Source organism: Engystomops pustulosus, chromosome 1 (genome assembly GCF_040894005.1).
Source record: "Engystomops pustulosus chromosome 1, aEngPut4.maternal, whole genome shotgun sequence".
Taxonomy (NCBI): domain Eukaryota; kingdom Metazoa; phylum Chordata; class Amphibia; order Anura; family Leptodactylidae; genus Engystomops; species Engystomops pustulosus.
Genome location: NC_092411.1, coordinates 102,913,171 through 102,939,330, shown reverse-complemented (window position 1 = coordinate 102,939,330; position 26,160 = coordinate 102,913,171). Strand labels below are relative to the sequence as shown.

At 40.4% G+C, this 26,160-nt stretch overlaps 1 protein-coding gene across 5 annotated transcripts in view; it reads left to right on the top strand.

Annotated features, from left to right (window-relative positions):
* The first annotated feature begins 266 nt into the window (after positions 1–266).
* CARMIL3 (capping protein regulator and myosin 1 linker 3) overlaps positions 267–26,160 on the top strand; it is a 63,329-nt gene continuing 37,435 nt past the window's right edge. For 3 of the 5 annotated variants that reach the window (XR_011855194.1, XM_072150607.1, XM_072150597.1), the window contains exons 1-10: positions 267–764; positions 1,548–1,645; positions 9,899–9,949; positions 10,672–10,731; positions 12,292–12,410; positions 13,243–13,343; positions 17,285–17,355; positions 25,739–25,812; positions 25,896–25,971; positions 26,052–26,140. Coding sequence is in view for 4 of the 5 variants with exons in the window: in XM_072150607.1 (XP_072006708.1) it covers positions 725–764; positions 1,548–1,645; positions 9,899–9,949; positions 10,672–10,731; positions 12,292–12,410; positions 13,243–13,343; positions 17,285–17,355; positions 25,739–25,812; positions 25,896–25,971; positions 26,052–26,140 (779 nt within the window). In the remaining variant the exon portion in view is untranslated. The remainder of the gene's footprint in view (positions 765–1,547; positions 1,646–9,898; positions 9,950–10,671; positions 10,732–12,291; positions 12,411–13,242; positions 13,344–17,284; positions 17,356–25,738; positions 25,813–25,895; positions 25,972–26,051; positions 26,141–26,160) is intronic. The other 2 variants (XM_072150612.1, XM_072150602.1) reach the window with 1 other exon arrangement.

Sequence of the window (26,160 nt, the reverse complement as noted above, 5' to 3'; positions counted from 1 at the left end):
ATAATAATTTCTTTATTTATATGACGCACACAGATTACGCAGCAAATATTATAGTATCTGTGGCCCATGTCTTGAAATGATCCACAGACCAAAAAAAATTTCAAAACGATTCCTATCAACACCTGGAATTTTTTAAGAGATTTTATGATGTAGCCATCGATTTAAAGGCATATCACAACAGCACATTTTCCCAAGGTTGAATTTCTTGAGAGAAGCAGAAGCAGTTAAATGGCACAATGTGCCACCCCCATCTCTCGCCGCTTCCCTTCTTTTCACTGCCTCCCTATCTTACACACTCTCTCCCTCTCCATCTATCTTTCTCTCACCAACACATAAGCAGCACAGACTCTGTCTGTCTCTCTCCCTCTCAATCTCTCACACATACGCAGTTCTGCTGCTGGATCTGCTCTCTTTATCATCAACATCCAGAGTGAGAGACTGGGAGAGACAGACACCAACACAGAAGCCAGCTACCAAATGCAATATCCAGGCAAGAAGGGAGGATAGCACACCCATTCCACATACACAGCCTATGCTTCATATATACTGTATAGAGGACATACACAAATCCGCTATAAATACAGACTCCGTTATCACACAAATTTATACATACATAGAGACATAATAATATATACACCCTGTATACTACATATAAAACTAAACAGGTTCGCTCACTGTGGCTGCATGCAGCTGATGTTATGACAGAGCAAGAAATGCAGCAGCCATGAACCAGCTGTGTATGGAGCCCTGCAGAGCACTGCAAGGTGAGTTGTAAATATCTCTTACTCTCTTCATCCAATCTGCATGTATATTTGGCATTATCTTCTACAATGTTTTGTATTTTTGGTTCCTTTATGTTGCTTATTTCAGTACATATGATTATGAATTTTATATGCCTCTATGTGTCATACGCTTATTAGACATATCTAGATAATTTTTAATGCAACGAATCCCACATGTCCGAGAAAGATATTAAAATATAAGCTGATAAGCTGAATTGGACATTCAAAGGTTTTTTGGACATAGCGGAATTTGGAAGTAGTTATTATTATCCAAACTCCTTCAGTGTGCCCTCTGCTCTGGTTATCTATGTCTATCTATCTATCTATCTATCTATCTATCTATCTCTATCTCTCTCTATCTATCTCTGTCTATTTCTCTGTCTGTCCTGCAGACTACTGGCCTCTTTACTGTATATAAAATGTAAATTGTGTGTAAAGGAGTAACGTGTATGTGTTATAATTATAACATTATCTACTGAATGTTCATACATTATATGAATGTTCATATATTTTTGTCATTACAACTGTTGCTGGATAATGTCACCCATAACCATTTCCATCTAAGTGTAGCACACTGCATGTCTTATGTGCATATACTGTATTTTTTTGTGACATTGGAAAGATTCCCAGCCAGCAATATAATGGCACTATGGATTCTGTAGCTAGGCAGATACTGTATGGTAGTTCAGATTTACTGCTATGTTTTTCCTTTTCGTATCTCAAGTATCAATATGCTCAACGGATTGTCTCACATTGTCTCCCCAGACAGCATTAGACAGCTGCTGAGTCGGGCTGGAGGAGAGTTTCGTCTCCAGAGAGTGCAACTGGAGACCAGACCAAGAAAGCTAGAAGACAGGATACTAGTGAGTAGCAAATGTGTATGAGCCTCTCATCCCCAGCACAGATGTACCTGTCATCTCTGGCTATGGCTTCATATTCTAACTTATACAGATACAAGCAATTTCTTACTTATTCACAGACATGTTGGAACAGCATGGATTCCACCATACACAAATGGTGTCTACCTCGCCAATCTGAGTATCTGCGCATACGTAAAATAATGAGAATTTAGAAATGTAATATTCTGATGCACATAGCTTAATTACATTTAATCTACAATAGTTACCTGATATACTTTGCTGCTAAACTGGCAAACTGTAGCCTTTTATTGTCTTGACATAAAGACCTATTCATCTGCATTCATTTAAGATAATGTAACTGCCAGAACTATTCCATAAAGGATATGAATGGCACTTGATGGTCCACCATGTTATCAGAAGATAAATTTTTTTTTAACTTTGTATGATTCTAGATCGTTTATTACCAATGAATATTTTTTCAAACTTTTTATTGTTTTATTTTACCCATAAAAAGCTTATGTTGTAGAAATTGTGGTTTCTGTACTTACAGTTAGGTTGGATCATAAATTGGGATTGCAAGATTGAAAAACTACACAGCATAGCCAGAATATTGGTGAAAATAGGCGCGCAGGCCCTGCTTATGGCATATGTATCTGGTAGTAGGTCCCTTGCTCTGCTGATTCCATAAAGGGACTGACTTTCTAGAATGTGGCCCATTGTGGCAGAATAGTTCTTTTGATGTTATCCACTGGTTTTTATAAAATGATTGTTTATTATAGGTATGGTTGTGGGAAAGAGTGTAACAAACAATTGCCTCCACCACATTTGTGATGTGCCTTCAGTGTCATAGAGAAATATGATCAGTGGTGTGGCCAGTAACAAGGTTTCTTTAACTACAAGAAAGAAAACTTTTGCTAACTGTTTTAACTATTGAAATTAAAGACAGCTTTGATTCCTAACCCTTCCAACATTTAAAAATGGAAAATTTTCCAGATTAGATGCTCCCCGATGTTCGGTCACTGTATACCTACATTAATACATGGAATTCACATGGTTGCAAACACATATCTACACTTGCCACCTCTGCCTACACATCAGGACGCCTACCGCACCTTCACAATGAGAACTTGCTTACTAGATACATGCATGTAGGATTAAATACCCTTGCCTAACTGCTACTGAAGCAGGAACCAATACAGGTGTCTATTCAAATGTCTACTAATGACCAACCATCAAGGTTAAAATTTCTAGTAATTGATAACCAATAGGATATGGACATGGAATAAATGGTATATAATAGGAGCTGTCATAGGATAGTCAGCTGTCATAGGAAGTTAGACACTTGTCTTGTAGTTGCACAGAGTTTTCAGCTTAAAGGGCATCTACCACCAGGATGAAAGACTGTATGCAAATGAATCTGAGGGGCTCCAGGCTCCATTAACACCTATGGAGCCTGGAGCCCCTCAGGCTCATTTGCATACAGTCTTTCATCCTGGTGGTTGATGCCCTTTAACCTCTAAAGCAGAGGAATTCACATTTTTGCAGTATGATGGCACTGTCATTTATTAATAGAATATCATCATTGTTGAGTTTGTCTGACCCAATTAGGTATTTATACAGTCTCCAAAAATATTTCCAAAAAATGTAATACTAAATAACATTCTTGGTTATTGAAGGTAAGGTTACTTTCAGGCCGGGACCCGTGTAGCAAAATTTCCTCTGGAAAGGTGGAGGGATGAGCGCTGCTCTCCATAGTGAGGCATGGCACCTGGCCTTAAAAACGTGAAAAAGAGCATGCTCTATCTTTTTCCCATGGACAGCATGGTACAGTGACACAAGTTGTGCTCACTGTACCCGGGCTGCAAACTGGGCGGATGGATATAGGAGCCTTAGAAAGTTGATGCTTAGTATATTGATATAAAGTTTTGTGTGGAAAGATTTAGTATAACTGTGATTATTTTCCTTCTTACGGGAGCTCCATGCCAAGCGGTCATGGAAGGGTCCGTGCTGAGTGGCGGATGGAATGGAGCCCATTCAGGCACAGGTTGGAGAGCAATTATATGCTAGGCAGGGCCAGGCCTAGAATTCAACAGAAAATGACAGAGCAAACCCAAATTTATTGCATAGATTTTCTAATCTCGATTAGTGATTTATATCATTGTTTTAGTTAACCCTTGGATGACCAGGTGGACATGGCGGTTTAATAGCCCTACCTTTTTTTTTCTGGTGCGCTACCAGAATTTTTTTTCATGACACATTGGGCTGCTTCTGTATGTGTTGCTAATTTGCTACAAAATATGTCTTACACAATGTCATAAAAGACCCCCAATGCAACATTTGCAATGTATACTATTTTTTCCCTACAATTTTCATCATAACTGGGGCATCTTAAATTGACCCCGCCCAGCAGCTCTGCTTTAACTCTTTGACTTCCTGTGATCTTGTGACCACCGGATTCAAACGAGGCAGCGGCACTGTCTAGTCACTATATTGCACTTGTTTGATACTTTGCGCCACATTTACTTACAGGGTTACTGGAGTTCACTGAAAGTGAATTGTCTGTGTATAATGCAGCGTGCGGCAATTGACTAAGATCATGCGCGAGAAATCATGAATGTGTCGCTTCTCAGCACTGGTCCGACAGAGTTCACTATCTTTTTTGTGGTGCATTTTAAACACAGGGCTTGTGACACAATATTGAAAGTTAAATACCACACTCAGTCCGAATCAGTCGGACCGTTCTAAATTGTGTGGCATGGAAGCCAGCGGAGCTGCGCCACAAAAGGGTTGCGTACGCCACTATCCCGCGCACACACTTCTTAAATACCTGTACAAGCCATTTTAGCCGAGAAAAAGGTGCACAGTCTGACAAAAGTGTGCAATGCAACCCTCAGTAAATGAGCCCCTTTGTGTTGAAGAAAAGCAAACAGAAGCAGTAATAAACTACAGGGTTTTTTTTTTTTAAATAAAAAAGATTTACATTTTATTGAATGGTCATGGACGGCCACTTTTCTTCAAGATTTGCACATTTTCCCACAAGCAGGTCCTTCACCCCTGTTTCCGATTGAGAGTAAGAGCTCAACAAAGTGGAGCTGAGAGGAATGGTGAGCGTTTTTGTGAATTTTCTTTTGTAATAGACCTGTCTACTTCTGGATCCCTCCACTCTGTTGCATCCCTTCAAGTAGCAGATGGGGTCATCAATATAGATAGGGTTATAAATATGACTAGCCTAGGAAACCCTTTAATAAATCAGCTTATGTAACTTTTACTCAATATATTACTTTATAACAAACATAAGTTTATATTGGTAACTGAAATCATGGTAGGATATTTATTCCAACTTTATTTGTTTTTATTGATTTTAAATAGCCAATGTATTCAAGTGAACATCTGTCTATAACCACCATTTCTTTATGGTCCACCTTTATGTGCTGAATTACTTGTTAATGTGGCTTCACGACAGGAGTTTTTGACTTTTTATCATAGATTCCTTCAATATAAAAAAATTCTATGTAAATTTCATTTTTTAAGAGTTGCCTTTAGTAGGAACTTTGCCTTCAATATAATTTTGTTGCATTAGTGTTTAAGGCATAATTTCATCATTTAATGTTATTGCTATACAGGGGCTCTGCAAATCTGTATCAAATTGAACTCCCACACCTATAAAGTTATATTAGAAAACAATTCAGGTTGTGATCAGGGATCAATAAAGCTTTGATAAGATTTTGTAGTATTTGGGATGTTGAAATACAGAATCACTGATCAATGTTTAGTCCCAGACAGTCAGGTCACTCCCATATAGATAAGGTTGTGAGTGGAATCACTTATTTATCAGTGCATGGTTTTCATTTATGGAAGTAATTTGGCTTCCTCCTGTACATCTCAGTATCATTAGATCCTGCAGAAATCAACAGAATCCAATGTGCTGCCAGTTTATATTCTGTTGTTAGTGACTTCGGAGATTACAATTGCACCTTCAATCCAACCAGATAGCCACAAATCTTACCAAATGGTAAGATTACTTACTTTAGAAAGCAGCTCCTAGAGCGTTTTCCGGGATTAACGGTCCTTGTCCTGTTCTAAACCCAGCTTTAAAGGGGTATTCTCGTCTGGGCACTCACATTCAGTTTCATTAATCTGCCATACATAAACATTTCTTCAATTAGATGTTATTAAAAAAAATGTTCCTGTGTGAAGATAATTTCTCATAAATGTAGTCATGTTGTCCCTTAGAAACGAGATGGCTTCCTCGGATACGGCCACCTCTGCTGGAGGGATTGCACAAAGAAACAAATTATTTTTGTATATAAAATGTCCGGAAGTTACTACATGACATCAGTCCTGTGGTAATGATTGCTGAATCCTGATGGTCCAGCAGGACTCTATATCGCATGTCTGGCCACCGCTGCCGGAGTGTGACGTGGTCGTATCCGAGGAAGCTATCTCGTTTCTAAGGGACAGAATGACTACATTTATGAGACATTATCTTCACACAGGAACATTTTTTTATTAACATCCAATTGAAGAAATGTTTACATATAGCAAATGAATTTAATTAAATGTAAATGCCCTGATGGTAATACCCCTTTAAGTTCTTTGTGCCTCCTCCATATACTCCTTGACTATAGGCATGACGGCCGCCACCCTGTCCTGCATATCTGCAATTACACTTTTGTGGGGGGTGGGCTCTTGTTCCCATACCTCCTTGGCTATGTTCAATAGGCCCCTGGGATGTCTGCCATATACTAACTCGAATGGCAAAAACCAGTAGAAGCTTGTGGAACTTCATGGATGGCAAACATTAAATATGGCAAAAGAACATCCCAGTCTCTCCCATCCTTGTTTACCTTCTTTAGCATACTCTTTAGAGTTTTGTTAAACCGCTCTACCAATCCATCCATCTGAGGATGGTACACAGATGTGCGTAACTGTTTGATATTAAAGAGCTGACATAGCTCCTTGGTCACTCTCAACATGAATGGGATACCCTGATCCATGAGTATCTCCTTAGGTAGACCCACTCGGCAAAACATGGCAAAAAATTTTTTAGCAAATAATTTTGCAGATGTGTTCTGTAGTGGGATGGCCTCAGGATATCGAGTAGCTTAGTCCATGACTACCAGAATATGCTGATGCCCCAGGGCAGATTTAACCAGACGACCCACCAAATCCATAGCCACCCTTTCAAAGGGTACCTTAATAATAGGCAGAAATATCAATGGACTTCAGGTCAGAAGATGTTAGGGGCAGTCGCAAACCCTCTATGAAGGTTCTAGAACCTGGTCATTGTGTTATAGCTACTGTAGCCTCTGCCTGGAAAATAGTTAAATGGGCGTAAGATGTTATCCAATTATGTGGCTGTATTGTAAACTGGAATGTGATTGGAGAGGTGCTACCAGGGGGAGTATAAAACCCCTGTGCAGAGGGAGCACATGGTCCAGTCTGCAGAGTCTTTTTAACACATGGTGCAGTTCAGTCTGACCTCATGGTCTGAGTGAAGAGAGAGATACAGTGTGGAGTACACCTTCAGTGCTGACACAGATACCAATCCCAGGAACTAAGTCAGGAGACTCTAATTCAAAGCTGCAGCTTGCACAGTTTGGACACAGCTCCACCTCAATTATCCCAGCCTGCAGATACCATCAGGCTGGTGCCTTATCCTGCGGACTACTCTCCACGACCACTCCAGTACCAGAATCCGAACCTGCTGTTTGACCGTTTTGGCTTGTTTCCTGGTACCTGTTGTTCAATAGGTACCTGTTGTCTACTACCACGCCATTACCCAGGGACTTATCTTACAGACACTCAGGGGTTTCCTCAGGGAGAAACAAGTATGTCAGCCTCTCCCTCCATATTTCTTGCACACACCACCTGCTGGAGACCTGCCAGGCCGTAGGTCAGCCCTCTGGTCCCCCTACCAAGTACCGTGACATCAGAGTGCCCTAGGCTGCAATCGCCAGTCACTCCGGTATTCTGGGCCCTGGCTGCTTCTAGGCCCCAAGAAAAGGCTAGGCCCCGGTGGGGGATGTTGCACTTATAAGCCAGGTCCAATACAGTTTGATGATAAGGCAGGGGTACCATTTGCTCCTGGGTTTAGTTGTGCATCTTATCAACTCGGTAAAATAATTCCTGATTAACCACTATGCGAGGAAACCACTTATCAACATCTGGGTGCTGAAGTACTCTATTCATTTCTACAACATATTCACTGGCCTAGACCAGAGTAGGGTCCTGGAGTTGTGCGATACCAAAGTTGTCACAGGATACCTCCAAATCCGACAACTGCGGCCCTGTCACTACCTCCTCAGCTTCACTTGCTAATAAATCTAGGGGTAATGTGAAACTACTATCTTCTTCTATGGCTGATTGGGTAAGCACTGTGCAGCACTGTGTAATCTTTGTGTGCTATATAAATAAAGGAATTATTATTATGGTGGTCAACCCTATGACAGGAAGCCCAGTTTCCTCAGGTATTCAGGTATTCAGGTCCTCAGAACCCTCAGGTATTACTTGTGGAGAATGGATCCCCAACTCTCCATAGAGTCCAGAGCATGTGGAAGTTCCGTCCCAAGATAAGGTCATGGGGCAAGTTCATGACAATCCCTGTCTCATGTAGTGTCTCTCCACAAGAGGTCTAGAAGTTAAAAATTGTGGTTGAGTAGTCCTTTATGTCCCCATAGGTGCACAGGACTCCAATTGTGTGGTCAGGTTCACGGATCCTACCCATTGCTGGAACTCACCTGGCAAGGCCCTCAGGAAATGGTCCAAAACGACTGTCTCCACAATCTGGGCTGGGGTTGATGTCTCCAGCTGGAGCTACTTGTGGACCAGGTGAAAAAGTTGGCACATCTGTCCCCTCGGTGGTAGCGCCTCCTGGTAACTCCAGCTACGCACTCTTTGAGCATGTAGATGCAGATCCACTCCTAGTCAAACAACTTAAATTCAGCCTAAAAGGCATACCGTATTTTCCGGACTATAAGGCGCACTTAAAAGCATTGGATTTCCGTGGAAATCCAAAGTGCGCCTTATAGTCCGGTGCGCCCTATGTATGGCGCTGGGCACAGGGCAGCGGACCATACTTACATAGGTCCCCGCTACCGGAGACCGGAGACAGCAGATCTCCAGCGGGACCTGGAGCGGGACCTATGTACGTATGGTCCGCTGCCCTCCTCCACCTCCCCCTCACCTTCCCCGCTCACCTTCCCCGCTCACCTTCCCCGCGTTCCCCATCGCGTCTCGGCGTCGCGTCCCGTCGCCGCGTCCCGTCGCCGCGTCCCGTCGCCGCGTCACGTCGGGTCTCCGCCACGCCTCCGCCACGCCCCCGGACCCCGCGCCTTATAGTCTGATGCGCCTTATATATGTAATTATTACATATATAAGGCGCATCGGACTAATGCGCCTTATAGTCCGGTGAGCCCTATAGGGCAAAAAATACGATAAACAAAAACTTGCCTGAGTACTGTCTAACACAATAGCACATCACCTGGCTGCCACACGAGTCCTGTGACCTGCACTTGTGCAAAAAACGAGTACCGTAGCCCAGATGGAGTAAGCGTCCCACTACCGGCCGACCCATATGCTATAATAAGCAGGCCCAGTATGGACTTTAAAAAAGATGTCTATGCTAGCTAGGCCAACATAGACTAACAGACTACTCCTGCTCACCACATGTCTGCATTAACCCTTGGGTACTGCAGACAAATCCAGGGCTTATACAAACCACCCTTCATCTAGCAACGTTCTAGTCTATAAAAAGCATGCAAACTTACAGGACATGAAATGATAACAGTATATGGGCACCCATCTTGTCCATAGACATGAATAACTTTATATAAATCCTAGCTCACATCCATTTTTTTTGGTTTGAAAACATGCCTGCTGCCTGTAAAATAAAAACACGATGTATATATATCTTGATATTAACTGCGGAAATATCATATGCAAACTCCAGGAAACAATGCTGCTCTTGAGTGTAGTATGTATCACACAGAATAAATACATTTTCTACTGTTTCAGTGAAGGGGATATCAAACTCCAGTTTCCTAGTGACAAGCTAGAAAATAACTATTTATAGGATCTACCTGATTGTCTTTTCTCGGATACACAATTCAGTGGGGCACCACAAAATAAAGCAGGGAAGTAACCATAGCAACTGATCCACTTAACCACTTTCATTTGGTGCCATGGCTGCATATATTCACTTTCATGGTATTATAAGCAGCATCAAATCTGTCATATCTTTGTATTTATTCTCAGGTCACAACATGCTGGAGATTCTATATTTTCTACGTCAAACTACCCGCGAAGGTGAGCAATGTTTTATCAAGGTTCCCTGAGAGCCACTCATATAATCATGTTTATTGAGAAATTTTCTCTAAGATGGTAAATGTAAAGATTAAATACAAGTTGGCATATTTTGCTATCTTAGATGAATTGTTCTGTTCATTTCTTTCCTTTCTTTTCTGAATGATTATGTTTTGCCGCATTATTTGTGTAAAGAAAGATACACCATTTACATTTTAAAATTAGCCAACAAAATAAACAAAACAGATTTGTGATATGTTAGATAGCTGACGAAGGCTCAGGAGAGCCGTAACGCATACTATATCCTATATTTGTACACTTTATATCAGAATAAAAAAGAAACAATCATGACTACCTAAATGTGCCTTTTGTTTCTGGATACTTTGGATTGTTCCACGTGCACGAGGTAGTACAGGGATGAGTGCCGACCATCCAACTCTACAACATATGTTACAAAGTTTATTGTATTCACGTGCCCTACTTGTTTATGCAAAGGTTTGTTAAAAAATGACCATTTTAAGGGCTCCTGACCTTAGAACTTGTTAGGGCACCTCTACAACCTAATTTGCTGCCTATTCCTCTTTGACCATTATGTTCCCATTATTCACCATTATTCTTTCACCATTTCTCAAGAACTTGATTGTACCCTTGACTAGCTTTTTGACTATATTTTATTACTGTTACTATACTAATGTTAACCTTCATGTTTTCACATTTTTATTTAGATTGAAAGCTCATTTAGTGTGCTGGAAATTCGCTCTCTCACAGCTATCAGTCTTAGCCAGGTACTGAATATATTTAACTAATGCTGAGTGTTTATATCAATGAAACAAAAAGAAACATGTGCTATACCAAAATACAATCTTTATTAGTACATACACAGAACACACCAAAAATAGAATAAAAACATTTAAAAAGGATCAGAATCCTCTGTACAAAAACACAGGGAGGGTAGGGCATATGATAAATACCCATCAAAACAACATCTCCCTGTACAGCCCCCAAGCCTTAAACCTGTCCAGCTAAAGCAATACAAAAAAATATATGTCAGAAGTAACAAAAATGTACTACAACAATATGGCAAAAAATAAAGCCAGTGTACAAGACATGGTAAAACAGTGGGTGAAAATAGTTACCAATATGACGCTGGGCTGGCAGGCAAAAAGGACGGGGGGGGGGCTGGAAGGAGCCCCACGCGTATCGCCACTCACAGTGGCTTCCTCAGGGGTGACTGGTGTGATGAATGACAAAGTATAAATACCTGTGTTATTGTAATCAGTGGCGGCAGGTGTTGGAGCGCTATGATGAAAGAAATAAGCGTTCGGCGTCCGCCTTAGTGTAGTGCGCATGCGCCTATGTCCGCGAGTCACATGATGAAATGTCATGTGACCCACATCGCGGCGTGCGGCGCCGCACAAATCAAGCACAAAGGAGATCTTTCTTATATGTAAAAGGTGCCTAAGGTAAGTATATATTGTACCCGCTAGTCACATGATGAGGTGTCATGTGACCTCCATCGCGGCGTACAGCGCCGCACAGATCTGGCCCAGGAGGGATGGTTCTTATATGTAAAGTGCCTAGGATAGGTATGTTTGTAAGATAACAGTAAAAAATACCTCTAAAGTGCAAAGTGTGAATATATATAAACTAATCAATAAGTGAATAAATAAATAAATAAATGATCAATGTGCCATGATGTATAAAGACTGGATAAAAATCCTTCTACAATGACAAAATTCAATCCAACACAAAAAAAGTGTGACGAAAACAGTATATATATAAGTATACATAAAAAGTAAGATATAACATAAAAAGCTACTACATCAACAAAACATATAATGACAGACACATACATGGGCCCATGTATACACGCACACACACATTAAATACAAACACCTAAAAAGCCACCATAATTAAATACATAAGTATAATACACAGATAACTGTAGGTATCTATACTAGTCACGAAAACTATGTTGCAGACAATGAAGGATGAGCATGGCAGGTACACCCCAAATCCGTTGCAGGGGAAACCCAAATCATTGAGTAGTTTGTTGATGCCAGAAGATGAAGCAACCAAATTCGGACGAGCCAGAGCGAAGAGTGTTTATATCAAGACCAATATTATAGAAATACTAGTATGGTTGACTAACATTTTAGGTGCTAGTCTTATCCTTCATTTCAGTCCATAAATTCAGTGTGCTACATGCATCAGTTACTGGGTTATTATGTCTCTTGCCTAAACACTTGTGTTAAGTATTTGTCACCCATACTGCACACTATATTCCCTACATTGTGTCCAAGGATTGTCATGCCACCATTACCTAGTTTTCCATCCTCTTGCAGATACTTATTGAAACAGAGAAAGGAAGCTACCAGTTGACCTTGACTTCTCAGAATACAGATCAGTTGATCAGCGGCATCCAGGCCACGTTATCAAAAATTTTTCCTTCTCCAGATACAGTGTACGTTCCTATTCTGAAAACTACATCATTTCTATGCATTGTGACAGTAGCTACAATTGAGCTAATAAGGTTAACCTTTTTCTAAAAAATCTAACAGTTCTAATAAATAAATATAATAAATAGTAAGCATGACCTATGCACCTTATTAGATCAGGATGCATGTGTACATATTAGTGACCCTTCTACGATTCTGCATACCATTGAGCCATATGTAGGCAGTATGCAGGGGGCAACTGTTTGGAGACCCTGAGACCAAGGGACTCTACAGTACTGGCGTCTTCAGGACACAAACAAATTGAGAATAGAGCAATAAACCCTTTGCGCTGTTATTTGATGTGGAGCAATGCATTAAGGGACCCCAGAGATAACTTTGCTTGGGGCCCGGAAATACAAAATTCACACTTGCCTATTTATTCCAGTGATGGGGAATGAATGTCTATGTATTAGTGATACAAACTTGTTAACTATGCATATGGCCTTCTAAAGGAAACAATATTCAGTATTTTATTAAGTCCCATTGTGTTTGAGTTACTCTACCCAGTTAATTTATTATAATGTGTTCATCATGATTTTTTTCTTCATTTAAATATAAAAAGAAAAATACATTTTAAAGAAAAAATAATAATTGCTCTCAATAGGCTTTAAAATGATGAAGTATTTTGTATTATGTAGTTGCAGAATATCTATAATACAGTAATTACAAACTAGGTGAATAAGAGCATTTACTTCAAATCCAGTACATTTTAACTTTGATCCAAAAACAACTTAAAAACAAAAACCAGTGATGTATTTTGTGTTACCCTGACTGATTATTCTTACTAATGTGCAACAGATGTTTGGTCAGACGACAATATCCCGAGTCTGCGGACAGTTCGCAAAATTCATCCCCAAACTCCGACACTGCTGCTCTCCCGCCATCAACTGGGATCTGCGGTAAGACTAAATAGCTTTGAGATTACATTTTATGTATGCATAACAATGTATAATAGAAAATATAATGCGCCTACAATGAGCAATGAGGCTTCATTCCAAATTGATATGATTTTTTACTGTTGTATATGTGCTTGACAGTTTTGTGATTATGTGATGGTTATAAGATGTGGACTGGTGCTAGCCAATGGGGCAGATTTACTTACCCGGTCTATTTGCGATCCAGCGGCGCGTTCTCTGCGCTGGATTCGGGTCCGGCCAGGATTTATTAAAGTAGTTCCTCCGCCGTCCACCAGGTGGCGCTGCTGCGCTGAAAAGCATCGGAACGCGCTGGAGTTCACCGGCTCCCGCTGAGTGAAGGTAAGTGCAAGCTCCGCGACAGATTTTTTTGTTTTAAATGCGGCGGTTTTTCCGAATCCATCGGGTTTTCGTTTGGCCACGCCCCCGATTTCCGCCGCGTGCATGCCAGCGGCGATGCGCCACAATCCGATCGCGTGCGCCAAAATCCCAGGGCAATTCAGGGGAAATCGGCGCAAATCGGAAATATTCGGGTAACACATCGGGAAACCGCGAATCATCCCCTTAGTAAATGACCCCCTTATTTGCCATCTATGGTAACTTGTTAACTATGTGTTAGCACCATTAATATTAAATGCGTCTTGGCGTGTTCAGCATACTAAGAGATTTGATTTATTTAGCTAGTTCTCTGATTTTGGGCTTGTTGTATTCAGTATATAGTTACTGTTACAGATCTTCTCCATTTATGGATGAATAGTGTTGTCCTTTTTATGACAGCGAGTTGGATTATACCTCATATAGACTTCTTCTGAACTGACCGATCACTGGGGGTTTCATAAACTGCACCTATAGCAAGGGGTTGTGACTGTAGCAACCTCCTGAAGCCATAATAGTTATGCCTTGTGTTTTGGAAACAGCTAGCGCAAAGCTATGTGAATGGATGGTAAAATGATGTTGCCTTGTAAGTGTGCATGCACCGCTTGGAGAGGGTGTAAAGAATGGCAAGAATTATTTCTGTCCATTAAACTCATGATGGTACTTTCAATAGCAACCATGGCATCTAACTGGTTAGATGGAAGGAGGCAACTGTTTCTGTAAAATTTAAGGTGTGCCAATGGATTGCCAGGGAAGCAAACTTACTAGTGATATATGCATCATTGCTATCAGCTGTCAGTGATTAAATATACCTTTATATTTTGTCAAGACCATATGGAGTTACTATTGAACATTTTGTTCCAGTATAATAAGACTATTTTGCAGATCTCATAAATTTTACAGGAAATTGACCAAGCTCAATAGTCAATTTGATATTTTAGTGGAAAAAATGTAGATCTTAAATGTAAAAGATATAGCAATTTCAGTTGTACAGATGAAAAAAATCTAAGACTAAAAATAGCTTGTATTGCTCGGCTGAAAGGCATGGTACGAGGCAAGCATACATCTGCTATTGATTTATATGAATGAGTGCTATTACCTTGAGGTAAGTGAAGATTTTCACATTTTGGGCATCGAGATTTCCAATGTAAGTGAGCTCTGTACAGCGCTGCAGAATATGATGGCGCTATATAAACACCGATTTAATTATTATTTTATTTAGAAGACATCAGACCATTGTGACTCTAGCTGCAGATTAGTTTAACTCTGGTACATGTTTAATACCCATTTGTCATTCAGTTTTTGACAATACTGATAGTGTTCCACATGGATGGCCAACATCCCAATTTGTCAGGGGTTACGATAACTCATAAAATATTTCAAACTCAGGCTTCATAAATCTCATGTATATTCTATTAAGTATTTATAGCATCAGGATACATGCTTTGACTGATCTGAAGTATAAAAGATGTTTTCAGTAGTGAGTTAAGCCTTTTCTGATACAAGCATCAAATTGGCAAACTTTAGGTAAAGGTATAAATTAAAGTTATAGTTTAATATAATAAATGTAAAGAAAATCTACCATGATAAACCGGGGACACTTACACAGATCCAGGCACTATGGTAATTGTCTAATGTTTGTTATCCATTGCCTCCTTCCATCTAAAATAAACTTTTAAAATTATGATTATAAGCCTGAGAGGCCCTGGTGGGTGTTTCCAGAGCCCCTCGTGCTGCAGCATCACAGGCTGTTAGAATGAGCAGAACATGTCTCACCCAACCCCCTCCATCCAGGTTCCTGGATTTATGAGTAAGTGTCCCTGGTTTATCATGATGGATTTTGAAGGTAGATTTTTTTTAAGGCATATTGACAGTAAATGCTGGAATTTGTCTGAGACATGAGGTTCTGGGACCAACTGTGCTCTCCCCTTCAATCCTTTAATGGTACTTCAGACAGGAGACATCAATGTGGCCATATCAAGTTGAGGATATTTATATTGTATTACCGTAAATCAGACTTACTGAAACAAACAAGATTTTCACAAAAATGCAATTAAACCCAGTCAGATACAGTCATTTCTACTGAGAAATGAACGGAGTGGCTGACCCTAACCCCATATAAGAAGGTCCAGTTGCTGGCAGGTACATAGTGTAGTATTTTTGGAGACAGGATGTGACCACATTTTGTGCACAAGGGCCAATAACTTTTTCCTTCCCTATATCAGGGACTACTGGACTAGTACTATAAGGAGGCCTGGTACAGATTTTGAATTGGTGACTAGAAGCTTAGGTGTACAATGAAAAATAAGACCTTAACTATATTACGTTCCAGTGATCCAGCTTTGGCACATAGACGAACCCCAACTTTATTAAGGTGGCTGAGTTTGCAGAGTATTATTGGTAACTGCAGGGTTTTGGTCATGGGGTTTTCCCCAAAACTGATAGGCAGATAATACAGACTCAAACCACTGACAATTGGGGATTGGCCATCATTCCCTACACAGTCTGCAAATGTCAAAAAGCATGCTCATAATAATCATCAATAGAAGACAATGGGAGTCATTTACTAAGGGCACGATTCGCGTTTTCCCGACGTGTTACCCGAATATTTCCGATTTGCGCCGATTGTACCTGAATTGCCCCCGGATTTTGGCGCACGCGATCGGATTGTGGCGACGGACGGATTCGGAAAAACCGCCGCATTTAAAAACGGAAAATGTGTCGCTCGGGACAAGCTTACCTGCACTCAGCCGGCCTCGGTGAATTCCGGCGCGTTCAGATGCTTTTCAGCGCAGCAGCGCCACCTGGTGGATGACGGAGGAACTACCTTATTAAATCCCGGCCGGACCCGAATCCAGCGCAGAGAACGCGCCGCTGGATCGCGAATGGACCGGGTAAGTAAATCTGCCCCAATGAGTGAATTTCAGCTACAATCTGTTTAATGGTATCAAATCCGGGGAGATCATGGGGAGATTTGGCATAGCCATTTATGTTTTAGTTGTTACCTCTATTTTATACTCTATTTTATAATATGATATAATGTATACATATATAATAGATTATTTAGTTGACGTTTAGGTTACAAGTTTTAGTTTGGGTATCTAGGGAGAAGTGAATGCAGAAACAACACCAGCATACCCGGGCACATGCCGGGGCCCAGGGCTCCTGGCGGTCCCACAAAAAACTGTACATAATGAATCCATAGGGGGTGAGGGGTGCGTTATATAAAATAACCATGATATGATAAACTAGGGAATATTTTAGGTAACAGAAGACTATTGTAGTTTCTGAATTTTTAATGCCACTACGTGAGTTCACTACAAAGGGGCCACCTAAGGCTCTCTCACCCAGGGGCCTCCTGAAACCTGGAGCTGACCCTGAGTGAATGGCTAATGCTTACTTTCCCTGTATGATGTGTGACCGCAGAGTAGTTCTTTGATTAATAAGAGAAAATCTATTTCTGGTATTATATTTTCTAATTAAGTAAAAGCCAAATTGTGATAACACTTATAGTTATTTTAAGACATAAATAATAATATTCTTTTATTTAGGTGGTTTTTCAGAGACGTATGCTGCTCTTTGTGACTATAATGGGGTGTGTTGCAGAGAAGAGGTTCAGTGGGTAAGTAATATAAAATTATCTATATTAGGAATACACAGTAAAATAATCCATGTCGAGGCAACACTCCAATACTTACTTGTGGCTTTTGTTTCACCAACATGTTATACAGTGCACCATTTCACCCTCTACATGCATTTTCAAGCAGCTCATGGAAAGGGTGAAACGTTGTGCTGTAGACACAAGTAAGTATTGGAGTGCTGCCTCACCTTGGAATATTTTTATATTCACCGGTAAGGCAAGGCCAACCTTCCAGGATTAACACCCACTCTAGATGCATGTGCTGCTCCAAGCTCGCTGTATTGTAGAAATATTCAGTAGACCTGTCTGTCAATGATTTTTGGATCATTGCAAAATTCACAGAGGTTTAGTAGTAAGCGTCATTTATCTAGTTACGGCTAGCCACACTTTATCGATGCAGTCTTTAGTACAGGCAGTCCCCGATTTAAGAAGACCAGACTTACAGGCGACTCCTAGTTAAAAATGGACCTGCCCACTGTGACCTCTTGTAAGGCTCTCTGAAAGCTGTAAAATTCACTTTACTTTAGTCCATGACAGCAGAAATCAACCATAAGGTGTATGCAAAGAAGCTTTACTGTTAATCCTTGTTCCCTTGAAAAAGCAAAGATTTTTAAAATCTAATTGTTGCACAGACCAAAAACTAATTTTGATGGAGTTATATTTTTTGAATATACCTGTTCCAACTTATTCACAAATTCAATTAAGAACAGCCCTATAGAACCCGGGGAATTCCTGTAGTTGAAATGTCTATGTACAGGCAGTCCCCGGTTTACGTACAAGATATGTTCGGTAGGTTTGTTGTAGTCGGAACTGTATACTTTATAATTGTAGTCCCAGACAGAATTTTTTTGGTCTCTATGACAATAGAATTTTAAAAATGCCGGATTGGTATAAGAACCAGGATTAACAATAAGGCTTCATTACAGACAGCTTTTATAACTGTTACATCTGTTTATTGTAACCTAAGGCTAAGGTACAGTAAATTACCAACATCCAGAGGTCCGTTTGTAACTAGGGGTCGTCTGTAAGTTGGGTGTTCTTAAGTAGGGCCTGTATTTGAAAAAATGTATAATACTTCATGACTTCACTGTAAATAGGGCTTGGTGTGTGAGCACTGCTCTAACAATAACTATATCCCAAAGACATATTTAGCTTTTGCTTCTATTACGTCCCTTTCCCTTAATGTGCCTTGTTTATTGTCTGCTTATATTTTCTACAATTATTATTGAAAATAATCATTAACATCAGAGAAATTAAAATGTATAAAAGAGATAAAATAAATATACTTCATAGGACACACAATGATTCCATCCCTTCAACTCCCCTTCTGCATCTGACTGTACAGTATATCACACTACTCTTCTTATTTCTCCTCTGTGTATAAACAGTAGTGTGGAGTGTTATATTTATCAGTACAGTATACAAATAGGGGTTCAGGTCTAAGCTTGCATAGAATTGACCACCGAGTTCAGTGTAAACTGTTTCTCTACCTATACAGAAACAAGAAAGGGACATACAGTGACACAAATCGGTCAAAGTAGTTTAATTTTATTTCTAATTTTCCTTTAATTTTCCCTTCTTTCTGTAATTTCCTTGTCTCCTACTAGATTAACAGTTTATAGAGCCATATGTGTAATTTATCTAAAAGGATAAGCGATTTTGAGTAGAAATACTTCTTTGTATAGCAGGTAATTAAAAAAAAAATCTTCCGTGCACCAGAGGAGCCTGACTTGAAAATATCATTACCATTTCACCATATGATACTAACCGCTGTGCCTCTGCTTCATTTAATCTCCAAGCATATTCTGGTATAACATCCTGCATCAGACCCTCCCCCATCACTCACATCTGCACTGTATGTGATACTACATCCCTATACTCATCAGCAGAAGCAGTCAGTATGCAGAAGACTTTGCTGCTGCTCATCACATACAGAACAGCAGGTCTGGTGACAGTGATCTCTATGTGATGTTGTTCTCAACATGGAGAAAACAGAGCAGCTGTCAACCATTGTGACTGATGAGGGAGGATTTCTATGAAGGAAAAACTGCCCTGACAAGACAGGGCATATACATGAGAATTAAACTGGTCATCACACAAACAGCCAATGTGACATCCTAATATACATCCTATTACTAACATTCAATACATTCACAACTATACATCAGAAGCAGAAAGGAGAGCCACATGCCACCCTTTAAATGACACGGTTGAATGTGGGCAGATGATGTATTGCTCCTTTAACTCCTTAACGACTTGGCCTTTTTTAGTTTTTTCACTTCCATTTTTCACTCACCACCTTCAAAAATCTATAACTTTTTTATTTTTCCACATAAAGAGCTCTGTGGTGGCTTATTTTCTGCTTAGCAAATTGCACTTCATAGTGACGGTATTTAATATTCTATGCCGTGTACTGGGAAACGGGAAAAAAATTCCAAATGCAGTGAAAATGGTGAAAAAACACATTTGCATCGTTTTCTTGTGGGCTTGGATTTTTCAGCTTTCACTGTGCCCCCAAATGACATGTCTACTTTATTTTTTGGGTCGCAGCGATCATGGGGATACCAAATTTGTATAGGTTTTATAATGTTTTCATACACTTACAAAAATTAAAACCTCCTGTACAAAATTTTTTGGGGGTATTTTATCATCTTCTGGCGCCAATAACTTTTTCATACTTTGGTATACGGAGCTGTGAGTGGTATAATTTTTTGCGACTTTAGATGGTGTTTTCATTGCTATAATTTTTAGGACGGTACGGCCTTTGATCACTTTTTCTTAATTTTTTTATATTTTTCAAAATGGCAAAAAATGGCGACTTTGGGCGCTATTTTCCGTTACGGGGGTTAAACGCAGTGAAAAAACATTATTATATTTTGATAGATAAGTTTTTTATTATAATTCTTTTTTTTAAACTTTTTTTTATTTTACTTTTTATGTGCAATTAGCACTTAATGGAGCAGATTTATGAAGCTGTCTGAAAGTCAGAATATTTCCAATTGCCCATGGCAACCAATCACAGCTCCCCTTTAAAATATTCATGAGCACTGGTGAAATGAAAGCTGAGCTGTGATTGGTTGCCATGGGCAACTGGAAATATTCTGACTTTCAGACTGCTTGATAAATCTGCCCCAATGAATGGGTTAAAACGAGACAGCTTCGAGCCTTCGTGAGACCCAAAGCTGCCATGGCAACGGATCGCCGCTCCCCGTGACGTCATCTTTTTGATGCCGCCGTCAGCATTGCGATCGACGTTAAAACACCTGTGATCGGTGCTAGCACCGATCACGGGTGTTACCGGTAAGCCTTTGCTGCAATATGCAGCAAAAACTTACCGGCTATGGAGAGGGACCCAGCACGTGCCGTACTAGTATGGCACGCGTCGGGAAGGGGTTAATACCCCTTAGTTTAATGCCAGGTGAAGATGCCAGGTATCTATCTATCTATCTATCTATCTATCTATCTATCTGTCTAGTTATCTCCTATCATTTGTTTATTTCCTATCTATATATCTGTCTATCTAATCATTTATCTATCTAGCTTTTTTATAACTTTTTATCTATCTACCCATCTATCTCCTATCTATTATCTATCCATCTATCAAGCAATCAAGCTTCTATCTCTCTTCTACTGTATCTATCTATATATAATCTACTTTGTATTTATACATATATAATTCTATCATCTATCTATAAATCTATATAATTTTTCATATTTATCCTCTATCATCAATCTCCCTATCATCTATCTCCTATAACAGTGATGGCGAACCTATGGCACTGGTGCCAGACATGGCACTCGGAGGCATCTCTGTGGGCACACAGGCTGTCTCCCAGGCACAGAGTTTGCCAGACATGGCATCTTCCTGCAGTCTCAGGCAGTCCAAGTAGTGCCCTGATATTTTAAAGTGACCTATGCTGTGCTGCTTGGTCCTGTCCAAAGAGTGAGAAGGTTTAGACAGGGTCAGATTGGAGCTCAAAGATTCTGGTAGCAATAAGTTTGTTACTGCCTAAATTGCTGTGTTGGTACTTTGGGAAAAGCTAGTGTGTTTTGGGTCTCATTTTGGGCACTCTATCTCTAAAAGGTTCGCCATCACTGTCCTATAATATTCTCCTACAGTCCCATATTACAGATACTTACCTACTAATGCTTGTAATTGCAAAGTGATATTATTGTGCTAATGGAGCCTCTTACTGAATGTGACTGCTCATAAAATTGTTTCAATTTAGGCCCCACTTTTAGTTTTGCCCAGCACCCCACAAAACCGTCTCTGAACGGTCATTCCCAATCCTAAACATATAACATCAATATCAGATAATTGGGACTCTGACTCTTGGCATCCACCACAATCAGATGTTTAAAAGGCAGTCTGGTGGGTGGACAATGTTCATTGTTTAAAGTGTTCTGTATGCATGCACAATATATGTTGTAGCGGTTCTGCTGAGTATTGCATTTTGCTTAATAATCTTAGTGTACAGGATGCTGGTGCTTATCCAAATGCTTAATACCATCTATGGCTGCTGAGATTTAAACCACTACTGATCTGATATTGATGGCTTATCCTAAAAATAGGCTATTAATACTGTAATCCCTTTAAATCGTTTTAAGAAAAGTTTAGGTGCTCTGTTCTCGTTTGATAACAATAGTAAAGAGTCTACAGAGTAAACATGTATCTCCCCTGAAGATCTTTTTAGCATATTTCTAGGTTGTAACATGAATGAAAAATCCTTTTTTATTCTTTTTGCATGATAGTCAGGAAACCCCACCTCCTGCAGTCAGGCAACCCCGCCCCCATGCAGTCAGGGAACCCCGCCTCCTGCAGTCAGTTTACTGTGCCCACTCTATGAATCTGGCGTCCCAGCCCTGCTTCTTAATTGTGATGTCATTTTCTGGCTATCTAGAGATCTAGGAGGCAGGTGTGGGAAATCACATGCATGGAGTGGGCAGAGTAGACTGACTGCAGGAGACGAGGTTGCCTGACTGCATCCTACACAAGAATAAAAGATGAAATATGATAAAACGTACTCCGGGTGCATAAATATTACAGGAGAAGGTACTGTGGACGGTTGAGTGGGGGATTAGTATGGTGACAGGTTCCCTTTAAAGAAAGTCTCCCAGCTCCCATGTCACCCCAGAATTAAAAACTGCATTGTTAAGGACACTTCTTTACCTGTTTTCCAATGCTTTGTCATTTTAGAGAAATGTCCATATTTATCTTAAAGCAATAGCTGCAGGTGTACCTGTTTTTTTACACCACCTTTCTATGGCTGATGTCACTCTTTGTAAATGGGTTGTTATTGAACAGATTGTAAGCGCTTGCAAGTAAGATACACACTACTATGGGTCCATCGGACCATGTTATTACTCTGTAATTTCTTATTTTGTGCATGCCCCCCATTATTTTTAAAGTGCCACAGAATATGATGGTGTTCAGGGGTGCACCTAGCCTTTCTGCTGCCTGAGGCGAGCTATAGAAAAACGCCCCCCCACCCCTCTATACATGTAAAATATCAAGGAGTGTCAGGACCAGACCCAATCATATTGGTTAAATGTGAAAATAAAGCAATGCAAAATACATAGAGCTTCCCTCCATGTACTATATAATACACGCAGCGAGCTACCACAAAGAACAATATATATAAAACAATCGGCCATATAATATAAAATCAATACAGCATGCCGCCATATACCATATAATACATACAGCGTGCCGCCATATACCATATAATACATACAGTGTGCCGCCATATACCATATAATACATACAGCGTGCCGACATATACCATATAATACATACACCGTGCCGCAATATACCATATAATACATACAGCGTACCGCCATATACCATATAATAATACATACAGTGTGCCGCCATATACCATATAATACATATAGGGTGCCCCCATATACCATACAATACATACACCGTGCCGCCATATACCATATAATACATACAGCGTACCGCCATATACCATATAATACATACAACCTGACGCCACATACCATATAATACATACAGCATGCCGCCATATACCATATAATACATACAGTGTGCCACCATATAATACATACAGTGTGCCGCCATATACCATATAATACATACAACCTGCCGCCACATACCATATAATACATACAGCGTGCCACCATATGCCACATAATACATACAGCATGCAACCATATACCATATAATACATACAGCGTGCTCCCATATACCATATAATACATACAGCATGCTCCCATATACCATATAATACATACAGCGTGCTCCCATATACCATATAATACATACAGCGTGCTCCCATATACCATATAATACATACAGCATGCCCCCATATGCCATATAATACATACAGCGTGCAGCCATATACCATATAATACATACAGCATGCCCCCATATACCATATAATGCATACAGCGTGCTGCCATATACCATATAATACATACAGCGTGCCCCCATATACCATATAATATATACAGCGTGCTGCCATATACCATATAATACATACAGTGTGCCGCCATATACCATATAATACATACAGCGTGCCGCCATATACCATATAATACATACAGTGTGCCCCCATATACCATATAATACATACAGCGTGCTGCCATATACCATATAATACATACAGCGTGCCCCCATATACCATATAATACATACAGCGTGCCCCCATATACCATATAATACATACAGTGTGCCCCCATATACCATATAATACATACAGCGTGCCGCCATATACCATATAATACATACAGCGTGCCCCCATATACCATATAATACATACAGCGTGCCGCCATATACCATATAATACATACAGTGTGCCGCCACATACCATATAATACATACAGCGTGCCCCATATACCATATAATACATACAGCGTGCCGCCATATACCATATAATACATACAGCATGCCCCCATATGCCATATAATACATACAGCGTGCCCCCATATACCATATAATACATACAGCGTGCCCCCATATACCATATAATACATACAGCGTGCCCCCATATACCATATAATACATACAGCGTGCCACCATATACCATATAATACATACAGCGTGCTCCCATATGCCATATAATACATACAGCGTGCTCCCATATACCATATAATACATACAGCGTGCTCCCATATACCATATAATACATACAGCATGCCCCCATATAATACATACAGCGTGCAGCCATATACCATATAATACATACAGCATGCCCCATATACCATATAATACATACAGCATGCCCCCATATACCATATAATACATACAGCGTGCCACCATATACCATATAATACATACAGCGTGCTCCCATATACCATATAATACATACAGCATGCCCCCATATACCATATAATACATATAGTGTACCTCCATATAGTATATTTTACATGGTGGCACGCTGAATGCACACACATACATACAGATATATATATATATATATATATATATATATAAACAGTATATACATCAATATATACACACATACAAATGCACACAGACACACATATACATACACACACATATACATACATACATATAAGTTACCTTCACTATTTTCTTCTTTTCTCTTTGGCCTCTGGTGTGTGTGTGTGGGGGGGTGTTGCCGGGGATGTCGGAGCGCGGGGGGGGGGGGGTGGCTGTGATGGACCGAGGGGGGTGCGAAAACGGAGCGGGGGGGGGGGCGGAATCGGAGCAGGGGGGTGGGACCAGCGCGGACATTGGGCTGGGGCGGGGAGTGATACTTGTGCCGGGCCGGTGGATGAGATAGGCGGGCTGCGGGGGGTGGAAGTGTCAGCGGTCGCGCAGGGGGAAGTGTAGGGCGGCGCGCAGGAGGAAGTTTATGTGGGCGCGCAGGTACCTGTGCCGGACGCGGGCGGGTGGGTGTGATGGGCGGCGGAATGTGCGGGGTCCGGGGAGATGAACCGTCCGGAACACATGCCTGCGGGCGGGAGCCCGACGCCGCCCCCTAGTGTAGCAGGAAGCGCGCCGCCTGAGGCGAGAATCTCAACTAGCCTCATGGCAGGTGCGCCCCTGATGGTGTTATACAAATTAAGATTTGTTATTATTATTTATTAACAATAGAAAAAAGAAACCCGATGCACAAGCAGACATGGCCTGGTTTACCAAAAAGTCATATATTTACAAATACAAAATATATAAAACTTACAAAAGTCTAGCTTACAGAAAATATATCCCCAACACATACAGTGCCCTTCACAATGATGTATTTACTTGTGTGGTGATTTTTTATTTCCTTTAATATATGCACCACCTACCCCCATATACTTTCACATTGTATTTTCATGTTATATTGGAATTTTTTTCCTAGATTTTCATTTTTATTATTGTTTCTGATTTCAGGATGTGGATATGATTTATCACTCTCAGGACAGCAGGGAATTTAACTTACAAGACTTCAGCCATCTGGAAAGCAGGTCAGGGAAAAGAGGTAAGAAAGTGCTGTCAATACTCATTGGCCACTATATTGCTCACCTTGTATCTTTCTGCTTCTCCACAGGGACCTGGCTCTGGTTGTTGCAGCCCTGGCATATAATCAGTATTTTCTCAGGCTCCAGGCCGCAAATCTCAAATTGGTAAATAATACATTATCTTAACATTTTTTGTTTTGTTTATGCACAGATAAAGCCCCTAATTTGTTGTCTTTATGATACAGGGATCAGAAGTGACAGAGCAGATCCTACATTGCGTGGGCCGGTCACAGCACCTAGAGGAGCTAATCCTAGAGGACTGCGGACTGAGAGCGTGAGAGAGGGAGAAAGAGG